At 44.1% G+C, this 24999-nt stretch overlaps 1 protein-coding gene across 3 annotated transcripts in view; it reads right to left on the bottom strand.

Annotated features, from left to right (window-relative positions):
- The window catches only part of spg21 (SPG21 abhydrolase domain containing, maspardin), a 165648-nt gene that overhangs the window by 31269 nt on the left and 109380 nt on the right, over positions 1-24999 (bottom strand). For 2 of the 3 annotated variants that reach the window (XM_072564915.1, XM_072564916.1), the window contains one exon: positions 19640-19747. The exons of the other annotated variant lie outside the window; for it this stretch is intronic. In XM_072564915.1, the coding sequence (XP_072421016.1) occupies positions 19640-19747 (108 nt within the window). The remainder of the gene's footprint in view (positions 1-19639; positions 19748-24999) is intronic. 3 annotated transcript variants of the gene reach the window in all.

Raw genomic sequence — 24999 nt, 5'->3', positions numbered from 1 at the left:
AGAGGTATGGGCCAAAATCAGGCATTTTGGACTAGTTTAGTTTAGGAAACCAGGTCGGCATGGGCAATTTGGGCTGAAGGAGCTGTTTCCATGCTGTTTGACTCTATGACTCAAAATGCAGCTGATATTGTTTAGACAGATTTTCAGAAGGTTTTTGACTACGAACCACATAAACAGACCTGTGAGCAAAATTAAAGGAATAGCGACAGGCTCGATTTAAACTAATAAAATTGGCTAAGTTCAGAAAGCAGAGAGTAGTAGTGAATAGTTAGAACATAGAATTGTACAGCACAGGCCACAATGTCGTGCCAAACATGGGCCAAATTAAATTTATCCCTTTTGCAATGGTCCATATCCCTCCATTCCTTACATATTTATGTTCTTATCTAAAAGTCCCTTAAAAACCCTTATTGTATCTGCTTCCACCATCATCATTGGTAGCGCATTCCAGACTCCCACCACTCTCTACATAAAAAAACTTGCTCCTTACATCTCCTTTGAATTTAAATGCACGCCTCCTAGTATTAGACATTTCAACTCGAGGAAAAAAGATTCTGATCGTTCAATCTATCTATGCATCGCATAATTTTATTGACTTCTATCAAGTCTCCCTTTAGCCTCTGTTGCTTCAGAGAAAAAAAAACAACCCCAGATTTCCTAGCCTCTCCTAGTGCCCATACCCTCTAATCCAGGCAGCATTCTAATAAACATCTTCTGGACCCTCTCCAAAGCCTCTACATCCTTTCTGTAATGTGATAACTAGAACTGCACACAATCCTTTAAATGTGGCCTAACCAAAGTCTTACAAAGCTGCACCATGACATCCTGACTCTTGTACTCAATTCCCCAAACAATAAAAGCAAGCATGCCATATACTTTCTTTATAATCCTAACTACCTGTGTGACCACTTACAGGGAGCTATGGACTTGAACCCCAAGATCCCGCTGTACATCAATGCTGTTCAAGGTCCTGCCATTAACTGTATACTTTCCCTTAACATTTGACCTCCGAAAGTGCAGCAACTTACCACTTACCCAGATTAAGCTCCACCTACATCTGATCTATATCCGTATCCTTTGACAACCTTCTACACTATCCCCAACTCCATCGCACTTTATGTCATCTGCAAACTTACTAACCCACCCCCTAGATTTTCATCTAAGTAATTTTTATATATCACAAACAGCAAAGGTCCCAGTACTGATCTCTGCGGAACACCACTAGTCAGAGACCCCCAGCCAGAAAAAAAAATCCTTCTACCACTACCTTCTGCCTACAATGGGCAAGCCAATTCTGAATCCACGCAGCCAAGTCACTGTGGATCCCTTGCATATTAATCATCTGAATGATCCCATCAAGACGGAAAGCCTTACTAAAATTCATGTAGACAACATCCACTGCTCTACCCTCATCGATCACCTTTTTCACTTCCTTGAAGAGTATACTAGGAGGCAGTGTGGATCTTGCAGCTGCTTCTGGGATTGCAGGCTTAGTTCAAGATTTATTATAGTTTTATTAGTTATTACAGTTTCACTAACAAAGGATTTTTATCCCAAAAGAGAAAATGCTGGAAAATCTCAGCAGGTCTGGCAGCATCTGTAAGGAGAGCAAAGAGCTGACGTTTCAAGTCTAACTGGCCCTTTGTCAAAGCTAAAAAAAAGGGAGAAATAGGGAGGTATTTTAACTAGGCTGAGAGAAGGTGAGTCATGGCTCCAGAAGCAAAGGTAGCAATAAAGAGGTGATAATGACAGTGCATAGAGAGATTATAGGGAGATAGGAGCTGTGAATGACCAAGGCTGAGGTCAGTGCTATGAGACAAAATATGTGGGGGATGGCAGAGATGGGTGAAGGAGAGGCAAAATGGAAAACAGGGGAGAAGGGTAGCAAAGGGGGAAGAGGAGAGGAAAAAGGAGATGAGAGAGTGGGGAGCGAGAGAAAGAGAGACAATCAAGAATAGTGAAAAAAAAATTAAAAAAAGATAAATAAAATTAAGGAGGGGTCGAGATGGGATAATCATCTGAAGTTGTTGAATTCAATGCTGAGACCGGCAGGCTGTAACGTGCCTAATCGGAAGATGAGATGCTGTTCCTCCAGTTTGCGTTGAGCTTCACTGGAACATTGCAGCAGGCCAAGGACAGCCATGTGGGCATGGGTGCAGGATTGTGTGTTGAAGTGGCAAGGAAGGTCCGGGACCTAATTACATACAGACCGAAGGTGCTCAGCAAAGCGATCACCCAGTCGCTGTTTTGTCTCTCCAATATAGAGGAAACCACATTGGGAGCAACAAATGCAATAGAACAAATTGAAAGAGGTACAAGTGAAATGCTGCTTAATCTGAAATGAGTGTTTGGGGCCTTGGATGGTGAGCATGGAAGACGTAAAGTGGCAGGTGTTGCACCTTCTGCGATTGCATGGGAAGGTGCCGTGTGTGATGGGAGAGGTATTAGGTGTGATGGAGGAGTGGACTAGGTTGTCCCGGAGGGAACGATCTCTGCGGAATGCAGACGGGGGAGGGAAGGGAAGATGTGTTTAGTGGTGGCGTCGTGAATTCAACAACTTCAGATGATTATCCCATCTTGACCCCTCTGTTTTCATTCTGCTCCTTAATTTTATTTCATTTATTTTATTTTTTTTCCACTGTTCTGTACCTCTTATTTCTTGATTGTCTCTCTTTCTTTCGCTCCCCACTCTCTCATCACCTTTTTCCTCTCCTCTTCTCCCTTTGCTACCCTTCTCCCCTTTTTTCCATTTTGCCTCTGCTTCACCCATCTCCCACATATTTTGTCACATAGCACTGGCTTCAGCCTTGGTCATTCACAGCTCCTATCTCCCTATAATCTCTCTCTGCACGGTCATTATCACCTCCTTATTGTTACCTTTGCTTCTGGAGCCATGACTCACCTTCTCTCAGCCTAGAATAAATGCCTCCCTATTTCTCCCTTAGGTCAGTTAGACTCGAAACATCAGCTCTTTGCTCTCCTTACAGATGCTGCCAGACCTGCTGAGATTTTCCAGCATTTTCTCTTTTGGTTTCAGATTCCAGCATCCGCAGTAATTTGCTTTTATCAAGGATCTTTATCCATTTGATTTCATTAACATTAAAAAAACAAACAAAAAAACACGATTTTCAAATGAATTTTTTTAAACGAACCTTTCAGTGTATCACGAATGGTTCAGGCTTTTTAATTCTACATTTAGAAGTTAAAAAAACATGTGTTGTAAAGGGACATTTTTTCATATATTGCGAAAGTTTTGTTTTGAAAAACTGAATTTTTTTTCCAAAGTAGGGAGTTGTGTTTTTGTTTCAGGGAGACTTATATGTGCACAGCCCTAGAGAAGGTTATTTTCCTTCAACAAATTTAGTGAAGAGGAATCTTTTTTATCAGTTAATCAGCTGAGTGGTTGATATATATTTTAAAAATGTTTTCTATTTTAACATTATTTTCTGTAGCTAATGTCAGGTAATTTATGTTATATATCAGATGTTATTGGAAGTTTCTTTTTTAGACTTAATGTTTTTAAGGGAATGTATGAGTGTGTACACGATATCTAATAGATTTAGAAATGTCATTACGCAGCAGGATGAGTCAGATAGATGGATGGCTGGAGGTAAAGGTAAGAAGAGAGTTCAAAAGTATCCTGTGGCCAGTCCTCTAACAAATACATATTCAGTTTTAATAACAGTCAAAAGGGAAAGCCTCTCTGAGATAAATGGAAGGGGCGGTCGGTTATTAGATACTTGGAATGATTATATTCAGCAGAGTTTGACAACATTTCATAGAATTACTGTTGTAGAGGATACTCCTGTCAGTAGGATAGACAGGAAATTCTGTGACAGTGAGCAAACATTTAGGATGGTTTTTGCTGGGATTAAGGACAACTGTAAACATTTCAAGTTTATTGTTAAAGGTGAGATTGAGAAACTTGAGATTATTGTAATCTTCTATTTCTTTAAATTAACTCTGCACTGCTTTAATATTTTCCCTAAAAACATCATTCCTACCAAAGATGATAATAATTAAAAAGCAGAAGATTAAAAAAAAGAGCCTTGAAAATAGTATTATCTGGTTTACTCCCAACACCTAACTCAAATAAAGGAAGAATAAGAGTATAACGGAGATAAATCAACAGTTTAAATGCTGGTGTATTGTTCAGGTATTCAAGTTTTTGGACATTGAAATGTCTTTTGGGATAGAAAAGATTTGTTCAAAAGGGTGGTCTAACCTGAACTGGAAAGGGGCCAATATCTTAGCAGGGATTTGCTCATTTCATCAAGGGACACTATATGTTGATAGAGAGGGGGAGTGGAGGAATTCTAAGTAGCAGTGTAAATAGAAATATTAATGGGGAAGGTTTTGAATGTGAAGAGAGCTTGTCAATTAGAAAAGAAAGACAAGAGAGAGTCAGAATCTATAGCAACTCAGAACTAAACTGTATTGTTTCAGCACAGATAAGGCTGATGAACCCCACACTGGTTCTACCTCCTTCCCAAGATCCACAAGCCTGACCACCCTGACCGACCCATTGTCTCAGCATGCTCCTGCCCCACTGAACTCATCTCTACCTACCTCGACACTGTCCTATCCCCCCTCGTCCAGGAACTCCCCACATACGTTTGAGACACCACCCACGCCCTTCACCTCCTCCAAGACTTCCGTTTCCCTGGCCCCCCCCAACGCCTCATCTTCACCGTGGATATCCAATCCCTCTACACCTCCATTCACCATGACCAGGGCCTCCAAGCCCTCCGTTTTTTCCTCTCCAGACGTCTCCAACAGTACCCTTCCACCGACACTCTCATTCGTTTGGCCGAACTGGTCCTCACCCTTAACAATTTCTCCTTTGAATCCTCCCACTTCCTCCAGACCAAAGGGGTAGCCATGGGCACACATATGGGCCCCAGCTATGCCTGTCTCTTTGTTGGCTACGTAGAGCAGTTGATCTTCCATAATTACACCGGCACCACTCCCTACCTCTTCCTCCGCTACACTGATGAGTGCATTGGCGCCACCTCGTGCTCCCGCGAGGAGGTTGAGCAATTCATCAACTTCACCAACACATTCCACCCTGACCTTAAATTTACCTGGACCATCTCTGACACCTCCCTCCCCTTCCTGGACCTATCCATCTCCATTAATGATGACCGACTCGACACTGACATTTTTTACAAACCCACCAACTCCCACAGCTACCTGGATTACACCTCTTCCCACCCTACCTCGTGCAAAAATGCCATCCCGTATTCCCAATTCCTCCGCCTCCGCCGGATCTGCTCCCAGGAGGACCAGTTCCACCACAGAACACACTAGATGGCCTCCTTCTTTAGAGACCGCAATTTCCCTTCCCACGTGGTTAAAGATGCCCTCTAATGCATCTCGTCTACATCCCGCACCTCCGCCCTCAGACCCCACCCCTCCAATCGTAACAAGGACAGAACGCCCCTGGTGCTCACCTTCCACCCTACCAACCTTCGCATAAACCAAATCATCCGCCGACATTTCCGCCACCTCCAAACAGACCCCACTACCAGGGATATATTTCCCTCCCCACCCCTTTCTGCCTTCCGCAAAGAGCATTCCCTCCGCGACTACCTGGTCAGGTCCACGCCCCCAAACAACCCACCCTCCAATCCTGGCATTTTCCCCTGCCACTGCAGGAACTGTAAAACCCACGCCCACACCTCCTCCCTCACCTCTATCCAAGGCCCTAAAGGAGCCTTCCACATCCAAAGTTTTACTTGCACATCCACTAATATCATTTATTGTATCCGTTGCTCCCGATGCGGTCTCCTCTACATTGGGGAGATTGGGCACCTCCTAGCAGAGCGCTTTAGGGAACATCTCCGGGACACCCGCACCAATCAACCACACCGCCCCGTGGCCCAACATTTCAACTCCCCCTCCCACTCTGCCGAGGACATGGAGGTCCTGGGCCTCCTTCACCGCCGCTCTCTCACCACCAGACGCCTGGAGGAAGAACGCCTCATCTTCCACCTCGGAACACTTCAATCCCAAGGCATCAATGTGGACTTCAACAGTTTCCTCATTTCCCCTTCCCCTTCCCCTCACCCTAGTTCTAAACTTCCAGCTCAGTAACTGTCCCCATGACTTGTCCGGACTTGTCCTACCTGCCTATCTTCTTTTCCACCTTCATCCCCTCCCCCACTCACCTATTGTATTCTATGCTACTTTCTCCCCACCCCCACCCTCCTCTAGCTTATCTCTCCACGCTTCAGGCTCACTGCCTTTATTCCTGATGAAGGGCTTTTGCCCGAAATGTCGATTTTGAAGCTACTTGGGTGCTGCCTGAACTGCTGTGCTCTTCCAGCACCACTAATCCAGCATCTGGTTTCCAGCATTTGCAGTCATTGTTTTTACCGTGATGAAACACCTCTGCCAATTTCAACTAGACCCCACCACCAAATAACATCGTCCCCTCTCCACCCTTCTCTGCCTTTCGCAAGGACCGTTCCGTTCAACAGTTCTTGATTTGCGTCATGCTCCCCACTGACCCCCCGAGGCTCCAGGTACCTTTCCCCGCAACCAGAAAAGCCACAAAGCCTGCTGGTACACCAACTCCCTCACCTCCATCCAGGGCCCCAAACAGTCCTTCCAGGTGAGACAGAGGTTCACCTGTTTCTCTTCCAACCTAGTTTACTACATCAGGTGCTCCTGATGTGGTCTTCTCTACATTGGGAAGTCTGAATATAAACTTAGGGAACAGTTCGCCGAGCATCTCAGCTGGGCCCACAGGAACTGACCGGACTTCTCAGTCACTGCCCATTTTAATTCTCCTTCCCACTCCCTTTCCTACATGACCATCCTTGGCCTCCTCCATTGCCACAACAAACCACACCACAAATTGGAGCAACAACACCTCATCTTCCACCTGGGCAGCCTATAACTCTGAGGACTCAACAATGAGTTCTCCAATTTCAAATAACCTTCCTCCCCATCCTACTCCTCTTTCCCCAGCAACCCCCTCCTCCCTGCCATCAACCAGATTCATTCCTCCCATTGACCAACATGGTCGTACCCTCTACCTGGCTTCACCTATCCGACTTCACCACCTTGCCCTCGCCACCCCCTTTATCTGCAGCTCTCCCCAGTCCTGAAAAAGATCGACTTCTCCACCTCCTGGCTTGCTGTGTCCTTCCAGCCTCCTGTCTGTCTATGATGAAACTCAGGGCATGTTTCAGAACATGGGATTGTGACGTCATAGCTATTACAGAAACTTGGGCGAGAGATGGGCAAGATTGTCAGCTCAATGTTCCAGGTTTTGGATGCTAGAGAAGAATAGGAAAAGAGGCAAAAAAAAAGAGGGGACGTGGTGTTTTTGATTAAGGAATTTGTAACTAGAGAAGATATTTTTGAAAAACCTTCCAGTGAAAATATGTGGGTAGAAATAACAAATAAGGAAGGAAAGATCACCTTGATAGGATTGCACTAAAGGCCGCCCAGTAGGTGAGAGGGAAGTTAAGAAACAATTATTTTGGGAGATCTCAGATATATGTAAGCAAAATAAGGTGATTGTGAGAACTGCAAATGTTGGAGAGTCAGATTGGATAAAGAGTTGAGCTGGAAAATATGCAGTGGGTTAGGCTGCTAAGACGAAGGAACGATGGATATTACGATTCTAGTCAAGAATAAAAGAGAATCTTACTTTAGACATAGATAACTTGGTTCAATTGCATCTCTTAATATAAAGTGTGTCTGGACATTAAGAAAGAAATCAGGAAGGCATAGAGGAGAGATGAGGTAGCATTGGCAGATAAGGTTAAGGATAACCTAAAGAGATTCTACATCAAGGGCAAAGGGATAATTGGAGAGAGGGTAGAGCCTCTTAAAGATCAAAGAAGTTGCCTTTGTGTTGAACCCCAGGAGATGGGAGAGATACTAAATGAATATTTTGTGTCAGTTTTTACTGCAGAGAAAGAAATGGAGTCTAGAAAATGCAGAGAAATCAATTTTGACGTTTCAAAAACAGTTCCATAGAAGAGGAAGTTCGGAGGTCTTGGAGAACATAAATGTGGATAAATCTCCAGGATCTGATCTAATGTATCCCAGAATGTTGTGGGAAGTAAGGGAAGAAATTGCAAGACCCCTTGCAGAAATATTTGTAACTGTAAGAATAGATGAGATATCTGAAGATTGGAGGGTGGCGAATGTCTTACTTTTGTTTAAGAAAGGTTTAAAGGATAAACCGGGAACTACAGACCTGAGAGTCTGACTTCGGTTGTGGGTAAACTGTTGAAGGTCATTTTATAAGATAGAATTTATGGACAGTTAAAAAGGCAAAAATTGATTAGGGATAGTCAGCATGATTTTGTGAGAGGAAAATCAGTCTCAACTTTATTTTGCTCAAAAAAGTCAATCAAGTTATAAGAAGGATATTATTATGTTGACGAGGGTTCAGCAAAGATTTACTAGAATGTTGCTGGGTCCAGAAGGTTTGAGTTATAAAGGAAGGCTGGATAGGCAGGGGAGTAGCAGGTTGAGAGGTGACCTGACAGAAGTTTATAAAATAATGAGAGTTGTCTTTTTCCTAGGATGGGGGATTTCAAGACTTGGGGACACATTTTTAAGGTGACAGGAGAGAGATTTAAAAAAAGACATGACAGTGAGCTTTTTCTACAGAGAATGGTTTTCGTGTGGAATAAACTTTCTGAGAAAGTGATGGATGTGGTTACAATGACAAAGTTTAAAAGACATTTGGATAATTACATGGATAGCCGAAAGTGTGCTGCCTGAAAAGCGCAGCAGGCCAGGCAGCATCCAAGGAGCAGGAAGGGCTCATACCCGAAACGTCGATTCTCCTGCTCCTTGGATGCTGCCTGGCCTGCTGCGCTTTTCCGGCAGCACATTTTCAGCTCTGATCTCCAGCATCTACAGTCCTCACTTTCTCCCCTAATTACACGGATAGCAAAGATTTGGAGGGATATGGACCAGGAGCAGACAGGTGGGACAGATTTCATTCGAAATTCATGTTCATGTTCAGCATGGACTGTTGGACCAAAGGGTCGGTTTCCATGTCAGATGATCTGCCTCATACAAAGCCATATATCTAATTCGGCCATGCTTTTTCAAGTATGCATAAATTCTATCCCTAAGAATTCACTCCGATAGCTTCCCAATCACCAATGTGAGACTTACTCGTCAGCAGTTTCTTGGATTATCCTTAGTTCCTTTTTTGAACAGAGAACAACTTTAGCTCCCAGTTCTCCAGGACCTCTCCAGTTGCTAACGAGGATACAATGCTCTTGGTCAAGGCACAGAAATCTCCTCTCTTGCCTCTCTCAATAACTTGAAGTAGATAGAATTGGGTCCATGGAAACTTATCCATCTTAATGCTCAAGAGACGTAATACCACTTCTTTCTTGATCTCAAAATGCCCTAACATATTAGCAGGCTGCATACTAATCTCATTACCCTTCATATCCTTCTCCTGGGTGAATATTGACACAAAGTACTCATTTAGGGTCTTGTGCAAATCCTCTTCCTCCAAGCTCAAGTTGTCTACTTCAGCCTTTTCCCTTGCTGTCCTCTTGTTTATAAGTTACATTCCTGACCCTGGCACCTTGGAGGCAATGTCTCAAATTGAGTCTACAGGATTCTAAAGGGGGAGGGTGAGCAGCCAAAGCTGTGATACACATCAGTACCAAGGACATAGCTAGGAAAAGGGATGAAGACCTAAAAAGTGAATATAAGGGAGTTAGGTTGGAAGCTAAAAGGCAGGGCGAGCAGAGTAGCAATCTCAGGATTGCTACTGGTGCCACGTGCAAGTCAGGCTAGGAACAGAGAGCTAGTGCAGCTGAAAATGTGGTTGTAGAGCTGGTGTAGGAATGAGGGTTTCAGGTATTGGATCATTGGGATACCTTCTGGGGAAGGTGGGACCTGTACAAGGATGGGTTGCACCTGAACTGGAAGGATACCAATGTCTTGTGTGGGAGGTTTGCTGCAGGGGAATGTGAACCAGAACTATGGATTAGAGGATGTACCCTGGTGAACAGGCAGATACAGTGTGCAGAGAATCTGAGAGGAAAGATAGACAGCTGATGGTGAAATTTTGGATCAAGATGGTGGGTTGAAGTGTGCCTACTTTAACGCAAGAAGTGTCAGGAATAAGGGCGATGAACTTAGAGCGTGGATCAGTACTTGGAGCTAAAATTTGTGGCCATTACCTGGATATTACAGGGGCAGGAATGGTTATTGGATGTTCTGGGGTTTAGATGCTTCAAAAGGAATAGTGAGGGAGGTAAAAGAAGAGGGGGAGTGGAATTGCTAATCAAGGATAGTATCACAGCTGCAGAAAGAGGGGTCATGAAGGAGGATTTGTCTACAGAGTCAGTATGGGTGGAAGTCAGAAATAGAAAAGGAGCAGTCACTTTATTGGGAGTTTTCTATAGACACCCCAATAGTAACAGGGACAGAGAGGAGCAGATTGGGAGACAGATTTTGGAAAGGTGCAGAAGTAACAGGATTGTTTTCTTGGGTGACTTCAATGTTCCTAATATTCATTGGAACCTCTTTGGTGCAAATAGTTTGGATGGAGCAGATTTTGACAGGTGTGTCCAGGAAGGATTCCTGACTCAATATGTAGTTAGGCTGACTAGAGGGGAGGCCATACTGGATTTGGTGCTTGGAAACGAACCAGGTCAGGAGTCAGATCCCTCAGTGGGAAGGCACTTCGGTGATTGTGATCACAACTCCTTGACCTTTACTATAGTCATGGAGAGGGAAAGTATTTAATTGGGGGAGGGAGAATTACAATGCTATTAGACAGGAACTGTGGGACATAAGTTGCCAGCATATATTCTCAGGGATACGCAAAACAGAAATGTGGAGGTTTTTGAGGGAGCACTTGTTGCGAGTGCTGGATAGGTTTGTCCCACTGAGGCAAGGAAGGGATGTTAGGGTGAAGGAACCTTGGATGAAAAGAGATGTGAACCATCTAGTCAACAGGAAGCTTAAAGGTTGAGGAAGCAAGTATCAGACAGGGCTTTAGAAGGTTACAAGATAGGCAGTAAGGAACTGAAGAATGGACTTAGAGCTAGAAGGGGGCATGAAAAAGCCTTGGCGGGTAAGATTAAGGAAAACCCCAAGGCGTTCTACATTAATGCGAGGAACAAGAGGATGGCCAGTGTAAGGGCAGCCAATCAGGGACAGTGGAGGGAACTTGTGCCTGGAGCCAGAGGAGGTAGGTGAGGTCCTTACTGAAAACTTTGCTTCATTATTCACTCATGAGAGGGACCTTGCTGTTTGTGAGGACAGCATAAAACAGGCTGATATACTAAACAGGTTGATGTTAAGGAGGAGGATGTGCCAGAAATTTTGAAAAACATGAGGATAGATAAGTCCCCTGGGCCTGAAGGGATATACTTAAGGCTTTTACAGGAAGCGAGGAAAGAAATTGCTGCACCTTTGGCGATGATCCGTGCATCCTCACTGTGCACTGGAGTAGTACCAGATGATTGGAGTGTGGCAAATGTTATTCCCTTGTTCAAGAAAGGGAATAGGGGTAACCCTGGGAATTATAGGCCAGTCAGTCTTGCACCGGTGGTGGGCAAATTACTGGAGAGAATTCTAAGAGACAGGATTTCTGATTACCTGGAAAAGCAGAGCTCAATTAGAGATAGTCAGCATGGCTTTGTGAGGGGCAGATCATGCCTCACAAGCCTTATTAAATACTTTGAGGATAGATAAAACACATTTATGAAGGTAGAGCAATGGATGTGGTGTATATAGATTTTAGCAAGATAAGGTTCCCCATGTTAGTCTTATTCAGAACGTAAGGAGGCATGGGATACAGAGAAATCTGAGAAACTCAGGGGTGGAGAGTTAAACAGGAGGTGGGATGGGGCTGGAGGGAAAGTAGCTGAGAGTCCAATAGGTGGGGGTAAAGACAACAGGTCAGAGGGATGGGTGAAGCAAATAGGTGGGAAGAAAGATGGACAGATGGGACAAGGCATGAGGACTGTACTGAAGGGGAAGGTTGGAACTGGGGTAAGATGGTAGAAGGGGAAATGAGGAAAATGGTGAAATCCACACTGATGCCATGGCGGGGGGGGGCGCGCGTCCCTTTCACCCTCACAACGTGCTGCCCTCCATTCCTTCTGCTCCACCCCCAACCTTACCATCAAACCAGTGGATGGGGAGGAGAGCATTGGTAGTTTGGCGCACTGACCTCTACACCACTGAAGCCAGGCGCCAACTTGAAGACACCTTCTCCTACCACCTCGCATCACCCCCCCCCCAACCAAGTTCATGACCTCACCTCCCATCACCAGACCATCATCTCCAAGACCATATACAACCTCATCACCTCACAGGATCCCCCACCCACAGCTTCATATTTCGGGAACCCCACACCACCCAGTTCTATCTCTTACCCAAGATCCACAAGACTGACTACCCTGGCCGACCTATCATCTTAGCCTGCTCCTGCCCCACTGAATTTGACACCACATACCTCGATACTGTCCTATCCCCCAGCCCAGGATGTCCCCATTACATTCGGGGCACAACCCATGCCCTCCACCTCCTCAAAGACTTCTATTTCCCTGGCCCCCAACACCTCATCGTCACCATGGACATCAACTTCTGATCTACCACCATCTGCCATGAAAAGGGTCTCCAAGCCCTCCAATTCGACCTCTCCCGACGTCCCCACCAGTACCCTTCCACTGACACTCTTATTCGTTTGGCTGAATTGGTCCTCACCCTCAACAAGGACAGAATCCCCCTGGTCCTCACTTTCCACCCTACCAACCTCTGTTTACATTGCATCATCTTCCGTCATTTCCGCCACCTACAAACAGACTCCACCATGAGAGATATATTTCCCTCCACATCCCTATCCGCTTTCCGGAAAGACCTTTCCCTCCGCAACTACCTCATCAGCTCCAAGTCTCCCAACAACCCACCCTCTCCCTGCCACCGTAGGAATTGCAAAACCTCCGCCCACACTTCCCCCCCCTTACGCCTGTCCAAGCTCCCAAAGGAGCCTTCCACAACCATCAAAATTTCACCTGCACTTCCACACTCTATGTCTCTATGTGACCAAGTTGATAAATGAAGGAAGGGCTGTTGATGTCACACACATGGACTTTAGTAAGGCGTTTGATAAGGTTCCCCATGGTAGACTAATGGAGAAAGTGAAGTCATAAGGTGTGCAGGATGTTCTAGCTAGGTGGATAAAGAACTGGTTGATCAACAGGAGACAGAGTGTAGTAATTGAAGGGATTTTCTTGAAATGGAGATGGGCGACCAGTGGTGTTCCACAGGGGTCACAGTATTGGGACCACTGTTGTTTGTAATATACATAACTGATCTGGAAGAGGGCACTGTTAGTATGATCAGCAAGTTTGCAGATGACATGAAGGTTGATGGAGTAGCAGAAAGCATAAGGGACTGTCACAGAATACAGGAGGATATAGATAGACTGGAGAGTTGGGTGGAAAAGTGGCAGATGGATTTCAATCCAGTCAAATGTGACGTTATGCATTTAGGCAAGACTAATTCTACAGCGAATTATACAATGAATGGAAGAGCCTTGGGAAAAGTTGATGAACAGAGAGATCTGGGAGTGCAAGTCCATTATACCCAGAAGGTCGCTGCACAGGCAATAGAGTAGTCAAGAAGGCATATAGTATGCTTGCCTTCATTGAACGGGGTATTGAGTATAAGAGGGGGCAAGTCATGTTAAAATTGTACAAGACATTGGTTCGGCCGTATTTAGAATACTGTATACAGTTCTGGTCACCACATTACCAAAAAGATGTGGATGCTTTGGAGAGGGTGCAGAGATGGCTTACAAGGACGTTGCCTTGTATGGAAGGTGCTAGCTATGAAGAAAGGTTGAGTCGGTTAGGTTTATTTTTATTAGAAAAAAGGAGATGGAGGGGGGACCTGATTGAGGTTTATAAAATCATGAAGGGTATTATAGACAGGATGGATAGAGACAAGCTTTTTCCCAGGTGAAGAATTCAATAACGAGAGGTCACGCTTTCAAGGTGAGAGGTGGAAAGTTTAAGGGGGACATGCGCGGCAAGTACTTCACACAGAGGGTGGTGGGTGTTTGGAACACGTTGCCAGCAGAGGTGGTAGAGGAAGGCACAGTAGATTCATTTAAGATGTGTCTGGATAAATGCATGAGGAGGTGGGGAGCAGAGGGATACAGATGCTTAGAAATTGACCGACAGGTTTAGACTGTACATTTGGAGGGCCTGCTCCTGGGCTGTAAATTTTCTTTGTTCTTTGTCATTTACTGCATCCATTGCTCCTGATGCAGTCTTTTCTACATTGGGGAGACTGGACGCCTTCTCACAGAGCGCTTCAAAGAACATCTCCGGGGACACACACACCCACACCAATCAACCCCACCGTCCTGTGACAATACAACTCCCCCTCCCACTCTGTCGAGGACATGCAGACCCTGGGCCTCCTCTATCACCACTCCCTTACCACCCAATGCCTGGAGGAAGAACTTCTCATTTTCCGCCTTGGGACCCTCCAACCCCATGGCATCAATGTGGATTTTATCATTTTCCTCATTTCTCCTTACCCCAGTTCCAACCTTCCAGCTCAGCACCATCCTCATGAACTGTCCCATCTGTCCATCTTCCTTCCCACCTATCCGCTCAACTCTCCCTCCGACCTATCACCTTTATCCCACTCTCCCCTCCAACTTATCACCTTTACCCCCACCATCCAATTTATCTCTCCACCCCCGAGGCTCCCAGCCTCATTCCTGATAAAGGGATTTTGCCTGAAAAATCAATTTCCCTGCTCTTCGGATGATGCCTGACCTGTGCTTTTCAAGCACCACACTCTTGACTCCAATCGCCAGCATCTGCAGTACTCACTTTTGCCTACAGAGAAATCTGACTGTCAGGATTCAGAATTGGCTGGTCCATAGAAGACAGAAGGTGGTAGTAGATGGGAAGTATTCAACCTGCAGCTTGGTCACAAGTGGTTTTCCACAGGGGTCAGTTCTGAGACATCTGCTCTGTGATCTTTATAAGTGACTTGGATGAGGAAGTGGAAGAATGGGTTAGTACATTTGTCGATGACACAAAGGTTGGAGGAGTAGTGGATAGTGTGGAAGGCTGTTGTAGGTTGCAATGGGACATTGGCAGGATGCAGAGCGAGGCTAAGAAGTGGCAGATGGGGTTCAACCTGGAAAAGTATGAAGTGATTTACTCTAGAAAGTCAAATTTGAATGCAGATTACAGGGCGAAAGGCAGGCTTCTTGCCAGTGTGGAGGACCAGAGGTCCTTGGGGTCGATGTCCATAGATCCCTCAAAGTTGCCACCTAAGCTGATAGGGTTGTAAAGAAAGCATATGGTGTTTTGATTTTCATTAGCAGGAGGATTGAATTTAAGAGCCACGAGGATTAGATTAGATTAGATTCCAGCGACCAGAACTGTACACAATACTCCAAGTGTGGCTGCACCAGAGTTTTGTACAGCTGCAACATGGCCTCATGGCTTCAATACTCAATCCCTCTACCAATGAAAGCTAACACACAGCAGGCCTTCTTAACAATCTGGTGGCAACTTTCAGGGATCTATGTACATGGGCACCAAGGTCTCTCTGCTCATCCGCACTACCAAGAATTTTACCATTAGTCCAGTACTCTGATTTCCTGTTACTCTTTCCAAAGTGAATCACCTCACGCTTTCCCGCATTAAACTCCATTTGCTATGTCTCTGCAGTTGCAGCTTATCTATGTTCCTCTGTAAACTGCAACAGCCTTTGTCACTGTCCACAATTCCACTGACCTTACTGTCATCCGCAAATTTACTAACCCTTCTGCACCCTCATTCAGGTCATTTAAGGGCGGCACTGTGGCACAGTGGTTAGCACTGCTGCCTCTCAGCGCCAGAGATGCAGGTTCAAATCCCGCCTCCGGCAACTGTCTGTGTGGAGTTTGCACATTCTCCCAGTGTGTGCGTGGGTTTCCTCTGGGTGCTAAATTGCCCGTAGTGTTAGGTAAAGGGGTATATGTAGGGGAATGGATCTGGGTGGGTTGCTGTTCGGAGGGTTGGTGTGGACTTGTTGGGCCGAAGGGCCCGTTTCCACACTGTAAGTAATCTAATCTAAAAATGACAAATAGCAGTGGCCCCAAAAGAGATCCTTGCAGTACACCTTTGGTAACTGATCTCCAAGATGAACATTTCCCATCAACAACTACTTTTCAGCCAGCCAATTTCTGATCCAAAACACTAAATCACCCTCATTGCCTCTGTATTTTGAGTAAGAGCCTACTATGGGGAACTTTAGCAAATGCTTTACTGAAATCCATATCTGCCACATCAACTGCTTTACCCTCATCTACCTGTTTGGTCACCTCAAAGAACTCAGTAAGGTTTTGTGAGGCACGACCTACTCTTCTCAAAACCATATAGACTATTCCTAATCAAATTATTCCTCTCTAAATAATCTTTTTCAACACTGAAGGAAGGCTCACTGGTCTATCATTATCAGGGTTGTCTCTACTCCCCTTCTTGGACAAGGGGACAACACTTGCTTTCCTCCATATTTCTGGCACTATTCCTGTAGACAATGATGACATAAAGAGCAAAGCCAATGGTTCCTCAACCTCCTCCTTAGCTTCCCAGAAAATCCTAGGAAAAGTCACATCCACCCAGGAGACATATATTTTCACACTTTCCAGAATTTCTAACACTTCCGCCACATAAACCTCAATCCCATCTAGTCTAATAACCGTTATCTCAGTATTCTCCTAGACACTATTGTCTTTTTCCAGCTTGAACACTGACAAGAAATATTCTTTTCACTCCTCTCCCATCTCCTCAGACACCACACACAATTTCCCACTACTGTCCTTGACTGGCTCTGATCTTACTCTTGTCATCTACGACCTTGGGGGAAGGTTTAAGTTGGGAACGGGCAAATTACATCCGTATTAGGCAGAAGCTAGTGAGTGTTAATTGGGAGGAGTTGTTATTGGGCAAGTCCATATTCGACACATGGGAGTCGTTTAACTCTTGGTCAGAGTTCAGGACCAGCATCTTCCATTGAGAAGGAAGGATGGCAAAGTAACGAGGGAGGATGTGAATTTAGTCACAGGAAGAAAAAAGCATATATAAGGTTTAGGAAGCTAACATCAGACAGGGCTCATGAGGAATATAAAAAAAGCAGGAAAGAACTCAATCAGGGAATTAGGAGAGCAAGAAGGGACCATGAAATGACCACGTCAAGTACGGTTAAAGAGAATCCCAAGGCATTCTATACATACGTAGAACAATACAGGCACTTTGGCCCTTGATGTTGTGCCAACCTTTTATCCTACTCTAAGATCAAACTAACCTTCAGACTCTTCATTTCACTGTTGTTCCGCGAATTGTGCCTATCCAAGCATCACTTAAATTTCCTGAATGTGTCTATCTCTACTCTGCTGGCAGTGCATTCCACGTGCCCTACACTCTGTGTAAAGGACTGACCTCTGACATCTCTCCTAAAGCTTCCACCAATCACCTTAAAATTATGCACCCATGCGATAGCCATTTCCACCCTGGGAAAATGTCACTGGCTATCCACTCTCTATGCCTCTCATCATCTTGCACAACTCTACAAAGTCACCTCTCCTCCTCCTTCAGTCCAAAGAGAACAGTTCTGGCCCCCTCAGCCTTTCTTAATAAGACATGTCCTCCAGTCCAGACAGCATCCCGTAAATCTTCTCTGCACCCTCTCTAAAAGTTTCACACAACTAGAGAGCTACACAATATTCCAAATGTGATCTAACTTTTAGCTTTATAGATTCCCTACAGTGCGGAAACAGGCCCTTCGGCCCAACAAGTCCACACCGACCCTCTGAAGAGTAACCCACCCAGACCCATTTCCCTCTGACTAATGCATCTAACACTATGGGCAATTTAGCATGGTCAATTCACCTGACCTGCACATCTTTGGACTGTGGGAGGAAACCGGAGCACCTGGAGAAAACCCATGCAGGCAAAATGGAGAAAGTACAAACTCCACACAGACAGTCGTGCGAGGCTGGAATTGAACTTGGGACCCAGGTGCTATGAGGCAGCAGTGCTAACCACTGAGCCACCCTATGAGGTCTTATGAGGGAAAGCTGAGGGACTTGAGGCTGTTTTCTTTAGAGTGAATAAGGTTGAGAGGAGACTTAATAGAGACATACAAGATGATCAGAGGATTATAGGGTGGACAGTGAGAGCCTTTTTCCTCGGATGGTGATGGCTTACACAAGTGGACAGGTAGTAAGGGCATGGAACACCCTGCCTGCAACAGTAGTAGACTCGCCAACTTTTAAGGGCATTTAAATGGTCATTGGATAAACATATGGATGATAATGGAATAATGTAGGTTAGGTGGGCTTCAGATTGGTTTCACAGGTTGGCTTGTACTGTGCTGTAATGTTCCATGTTCTATATCCTGATGAATTGTTTTCAAGTTGGAGGGATGTATATGGCAATATGTCCACCTGTCACTCCATTTTCATAACTTCATCAGTTAGTGACTTTCTATCCAAGACATTATTTCAATACTTAAATCGATGAATCTATTGTAAACAAGATCAGCAACAGAGCAACATGCACAGTATGGTAAAACAGGAAGACACATTGTAGCCACCATTTGATGCATGGAAATCCAAACTGATGAATCCTTGTAAGCTGAAGGAGGCGGTATAAATTTAAATGGTATAAATTACTAAGTATAATTTTAAAAGGTCTAACAGAATCATTCATACACACAGATCTGTAAAGTTGGCAGGATAAGGCTAAAAATATGCTTGAGAAAACAGGACAATTGTCTTGACAAAGGTAGAGAGCACAAAATAAGTTATGCATAATTTATGTTTTAAAAAAAGCACTAGTTAGGTATCACAGTTGGAATACTACATCTAATTTTGGACACTACACTATAGGGAAGGATATCAAGCCATGACAGAGGGCACAAAGAAGATTTATTAGATTGGTACCAGGCAAACGATGCTTCAGTCATATGGAAAAGATGGGGGTCTCTGGAGTAGAGGCAGCAATGGAAATTTCATAAAGGTATTTTAAATCATCTAGTATTTTGATAAAGCAGGTACTGGAATCATGGTTGGTTAATGGAGACAGAATTTCACCCTATTGACAAAAAAGCCAAGAGGGGAGACTAGAACATTTTTCTGCAGCAATTTATGATTCAGAATACATTACTTTGAAGAGGTCCTGGAAGCAGATTTAATAGTAACTTACAAATGGAAATTGAACAAATATCTGAGAAGAAAAAATTCTCAGGGTTCTGGGCTAAAAAGGCAAGGGTGGGTCACACTGAATCATTTTTTAATAAAACAACATACAAATATGGACAGAATGGTTCCCTTCTGTGCTTTATGAATAAACATAAGGGAGGACTCCAAATTATTACAGGAAGTTTAAATAAATTGCAGATTTAAGTGAAGAATCGAAACAGCTTCAGGCTTGAAGAAGAAAAATATGAAGTATCTTCATTTGGGAAGGGGAGAAAAATAAACCATGAATGAGAAAACTAACACATATCAAATTTTCAGATTAATCAGTTTATTCATCAACAAATATATAACTTCAGGAGGTTGAAGGGAGTTCTTGGATACAGAAAATCAACATAAACACATACTTACGTCCATTATGGTTACAGGAACTTCTTTGATCTTGTGAGGCTCTACATAGGAATTCTGGCAGTTTAAAGTGAGACGAGAGGCCAACTCACCCTGCCCTAAACTCTCCAACTGTCATTCCATACAAAAGAGAGAAATTAGAATTCATGAAATAATAATATAAAATAAGGCTAAAGGAACTGGAGTTCAAATTTAGAATTCTTTAAGCATCTCGCATTACATTGGTGGCTTGTTATAAAACATTAGAGCAGTTAGGTCACAGGGTCATAGAGGTCGACAACACAGAAAAGCTCTTTGGTCCATCAAGTCTGCGCTGGTTATAAACGAGCACCTAACTATTCTCATTCCATTTGCCAGCACTTGTCCCATAGTCTTGTAGGTCCTTGATGTTGCGCTGTGGAACCAATCTGAAACTGACCTATTCTACACCATTCCACTTTCATCCATATATTTATCCAATGACCATTTAAATGCCCTTAAAGATGATGAGTCTACTACTGTTGCAGACAGGGCATTTCACGCCCCTATTCCTCTTAGTAAAGAAACTACCTCTGACATCTGTCCTACACTTATCACCCCTCAATTTAAAGCTATATTCCCACGTGCTAGCCATCACCATCTGAGGAAAAAGGCTCTCACTGTCCACCCTATCTAACCCTCTGATTATCTTATATGTCTCTATTAAATCACCTCTCAACTATCTTGTCTCGAATGAAAACAGCCTTAAGTTCCCCAGCCTTTCCTCATATAACCTCCCCTCCGCAGCGGACAACATACTAGTAAATCTCCTGTGAACCCTTTCCAAAGCTTCCATATCCTTCCTATAATGTAATGGCTAGAACAATATGCAATACTCGAACTGCGGCCACACTAGAGTTTGTACAGCTGCAGAGTGTCCTTGTGGTTCCAAAACTCAATCCCTCTACCATTAAAAGGTAACACACCGTATGCCTTCTTAACAACCCTGTCACCCTGAACAGCAACTATCAGGGATGTATGTACATGGACACCGAGATCTCTCTGCTCATCTACACTACGAAGAATCTTACCATTAGCCCAGAACTCTTTATTCCTATTGCAGTTTCAAAATTGTTTCATCTCACACTCTCCCACAGTAAACTCCACATTTGCCACCTGTCAGTCTAGCTCTGCAGCTTATCTATGTCCTTTTGTAATCTGCAACATCCATCTGCACCATCCACAATTCCATCCACCTTATTATCATCCGCAAATTTGCTATTCAAGATTAGAGTGGTGCTGGAAAAGCACAGCAGGTCAGGCAGCATCTGAAGAGCAGGAAAATCAACGTTTCAGGCAAAAGCCCTCATTAAGGGCCTTTGCCCAAAACGTTGATTTTCCTGCTCCTCGGATGCTGCCTGACCTGTTGTGTTTTTCCAGCACCACTCTAATCTTGACTCTAATCTCCAACATCTGCAGTACCCACTTTCACCTCCACAAATTTACTAACCCATCCTTCTTTGCCATCATGCAGGGTATTTAGAAAAATGACAAACAGCAATGGCCCCAGAACAGATCCTTGTGATACACCACTAGTAACTGAACTCCAGGATGAACATTTTCCACCCTCTGTCTTCTTTCAGATGGCCAATTTCTGATCCAAATCACTAAATCACCCTCAATCTCACGCCTCCGCATTTTCTGCAATAGCCTACTGTGGGAAACCTTATCAAATGCTTTCCTGAAATCCAGATACACCACATCAACCGCTTTACCTTCATCCACCTATTTGGTCACCTTCTCAAAGAACTCAATAAGGTTTGTGAGGCACGACCTACCCTTCACAAAACAGTGTTCACTATCCCTAACCAAATTAGTCCTCTCTAAATGATTATAAATCCTCTCTCTAATAACCTTTTCCAACACTTTACCCACGGCTGAAGTAGGGCTCACTGCTCTACAAGGTTGTCTCTATTCCCCTTCTTGAACAAGGGGATATTTGCTACCCCCACCCCGGCTTCTGGCACTATTCATGTGGACAATGATGACAAAGATCAAAGCCCAAGGCTCTGCAATCTCCTCCCTGGCTTCCCAGAGAATCCTATGACCCAGGGGACTTACCTATTTTCACACTTTGCAGCATTACTAACAGCTCCTCCTTGTGAACCTCAATCCCATCTAGTCTAGTAGTCTATATCTCGGTATTCTCAACAACATTGTCTCGATCCAGTGTGAATACAGACAAAAAATATTCCTTTAGTGTTTCCCCTATTTCCTTGGACTCCACACACAACTTCCCACTACGATCCTTGATTGGCCCTAATCTTTCACTCGTCATTCTTTTATTCCTGATATACCTATGGAACGCTTTAGGGTTTTCCTTGATCGTACCTGCCAACAACATCTCATATCCCCTCCTGGTTCTTCTTAGCTCTCTCTCTAGGTTTTTCCTGGTTAACCTATAACTTTAAAGGGTCTTAACTGAGCCTTTACATCTCATCCTAACATAAGCTGCCTTCTTCCTCTTAACAAGAGATTTAACTTCTTCAGTAAACCATGGCTCCCTCACTCAACCACTTCTTCCCTGCCTGACAAGTATATACTTAGCATGTTAATGATATACCAAAGGGCCTATTTTTGTGCTATGGATCTCTAAAATTTTGTCCAATTTTTCTTCAGATCTAACATCTTGGTAAATTTCCTTTGCATGAGGCATTAACCAGAATCACTGATGTAGAGGACGCCGTAATTCAGACAGCTCTTAATGCACATTGGTTAGCATCCTTGCCACTGAGCCAGAGGATCCAGGTCGAAATTCCAGCCTTGGACCAGATGCCAAAGGAGATGAAGTTATAACCTGTACAAGCAGGCCAAGCATAATTTAGAAAATGCTTCCAATGTGTGCTAATGGCAGGACACAAAATGAGAAAAATTCCTCATCAGCCAATGCGATGGAAATAACACGGGAGACTCTCCCAGATGACAAGATATAAAAATTAGGTTTAGGGTCAGCTCAGATTCCTGTATATTTTTATGATGCTACACATTGGATATTCAACTGTACAGCCAACACTAAGCATGAAGGAGCAGCACCCTGAAAGTTAGTGCTTCCAATTAAACCTGTTGAACTATAACCTGGTGTTGTGTGATTTTTAACCATGTACATAATAGCTTTCTAAGCCATCATTCAATGATATGAAACTGGGACTGCCATAGTGTTAAAGGTTTAGATGGACAGGAATTTGTTAAGTGTGTACAAGACAATTTTCTGATTCAGTATGTGGATATACTAGAGAAGGTGCAAAACTTGACCTACTCTTGGGAAATAAGGCAAGGCAGGTGACTGAGGTGTCAGTGGTAGAGCAGTTTGGGGCCAGCGACCATAATTCTATTCGTTTTAAAATAGTGATGGAAAAGGATAGACCAGATCTAAAAGTTGAAGTTCTAAATTGGAGAAAGGCCAATTTTGACAGTATTAGGCAAGAAGTTTCGAAAGCTGATTGGAGGCAGATGTTCGCAGGTAAAGGGACAGCTGGAAAATGGGAAGCCTTCAGAAATGGGATAACAAGAATCCAGAGAAAGTATATTCCCGTCAGGGTGAAAGGGAAGGCTGGCAGGCATAGGGAATGCTGGATGACGAAAGAAATTGAGGGTTTGGTTAAGAAAAAGGAAGCATACATCAGGTATAGACAGGATAGATCGAGTGAATCTTAGAAGAGTATAAAGAAAGTAGGAGAATACAGAAATCAGGAGGGCAAAACGGGGACATGAGATAGCTTTGGCAAATAGAATTAAGGAGAATCCAAAGGGTTTTTACAAATATATTAAGGACAAAAGGGTAACTAGGGAGAGAATAGGGCCCCTCAAAGATCAGCAAGGCGGCCTTTGTGTGGAGTCACAGAAAATGGGGGAGATACTAAATGAATATTTTGTAACAGTATTTACTGTGGAAAAGGATATGGAAGATATAGACTGTAGGAAATAGATGGTGACATCTTGCAAAATGTCCAGATTACAGAGAAGGAAGTGCTGGATGTCTTGAAACAGTTAAAAGTGGATAAATCCCCAGGACCTGATCAGGTGTACACGAGAACTCTGTGGGAAGCGATTGCTGGGCCTCTTGCTGAGATATTTATATCATTGATAGTCACAGGTGAGGTGCCGGAAGACTGGAGGTTGACAAACGTGGTGACACTGTTTAAGAAGGGCGGTAAAGACAAGCCAGGGAACTATAGACCGGTGAGTGTGACCTCGCTGGTGGGCAAGTTGTTGGAGGGAATCCTGAGGGATAGAAGGTACTGGTTTGGGATAGTCAACATGGCTTTGTGTGTGGCAAATCATGTCTCACAAACTTGATCGAGTTTTTTGAAGAAGTAACAAAGAAGATTGATGAGGGCAGAGCAGCAGATGTGATCTATATGGACTTCAGTCAGGCGTTCGACAAGGTTCCCCATGGGAGACTGATTAGCAAGGTTAGATCTCATGGAATACAGGGAGAACTAGCCATTTGGATACAGAACTGGCTCAAAAGGTAGAAGACAGAGGGTGGTGGTGGAGGGTTGTTTTTCAGACTGGAGGCCTACGACCAGGATCAGTGCTGGGCCCTCTACTTTTTGTCATTTACATAAATGATTTGGATGCGAGCATAAGAGGTACAGTTAGTAAGTTTGCAGATGACACCAAAATTGGAGGTGTAGTGGACAGCGAAGAGGGTTACCTCAGATTACAACAGGATCTGGACCAGATGGGCCAATGGACTGAGAAGTGGCAGATGCAGTTTAATTCAGATAAATGCGAGGTGCTGCATTTTGGGAAAGCAAATCTTAGCAGGACTTCTACACTTAATGGTAAGGTCCTAGAGAGTGTTGCTGAACAAAGAGACCTTGGAGTGCAGGTTCATAGCTCCTTGAAAGTGGAATCACAGGTAGATAGGATAGTGAAGAAGGCATTTGGTATGTTTTCCTTTATTGGTCAGAGTATTGAATACAGGAGTTGGGAGGTCATGTTGCGGCTGTACAGGACATTGGTTAGGCCACTGTTGAAATATTGTAATTCTGGTCTCCTTCCTATTGGAATGTTGTGAAACTTGAAAAGGTTCAGAAAAGATTTACAAGGATGTTGCCAGGGTTGGAGGATCTGAGCTACAGGGAGAGGCTGAACAGACTAGGGCTGTTTTCCCTGGAGCACCAGAGGCTGAGGGGTGACCTTATAGAGGTTCACAAAATTATGAGGGGCCTGGATAGGATAAATAGACTAAGTCTTTCCCTGGGGTCGGGGAGTCCAGAACTAGAGGACACAGGTTTAGGGTGAGAGGAGAAAGATATAAAAGAGACCTAAGGGGCAACCTTTTCAGGCAGAGGGTGGTATATGTATGGAATGAGTTGCCAGAGGAAATGGTGGAGTCT

This window comes from Chiloscyllium punctatum, chromosome 48 (assembly GCF_047496795.1).
Source record: "Chiloscyllium punctatum isolate Juve2018m chromosome 48, sChiPun1.3, whole genome shotgun sequence".
NCBI classification, from domain to species: Eukaryota; Metazoa; Chordata; class Chondrichthyes; order Orectolobiformes; family Hemiscylliidae; genus Chiloscyllium; species Chiloscyllium punctatum.
The sequence above is the reverse complement of the archived record's forward strand: the minus strand, read 5'-3'. Positions and strand labels throughout refer to the sequence as shown.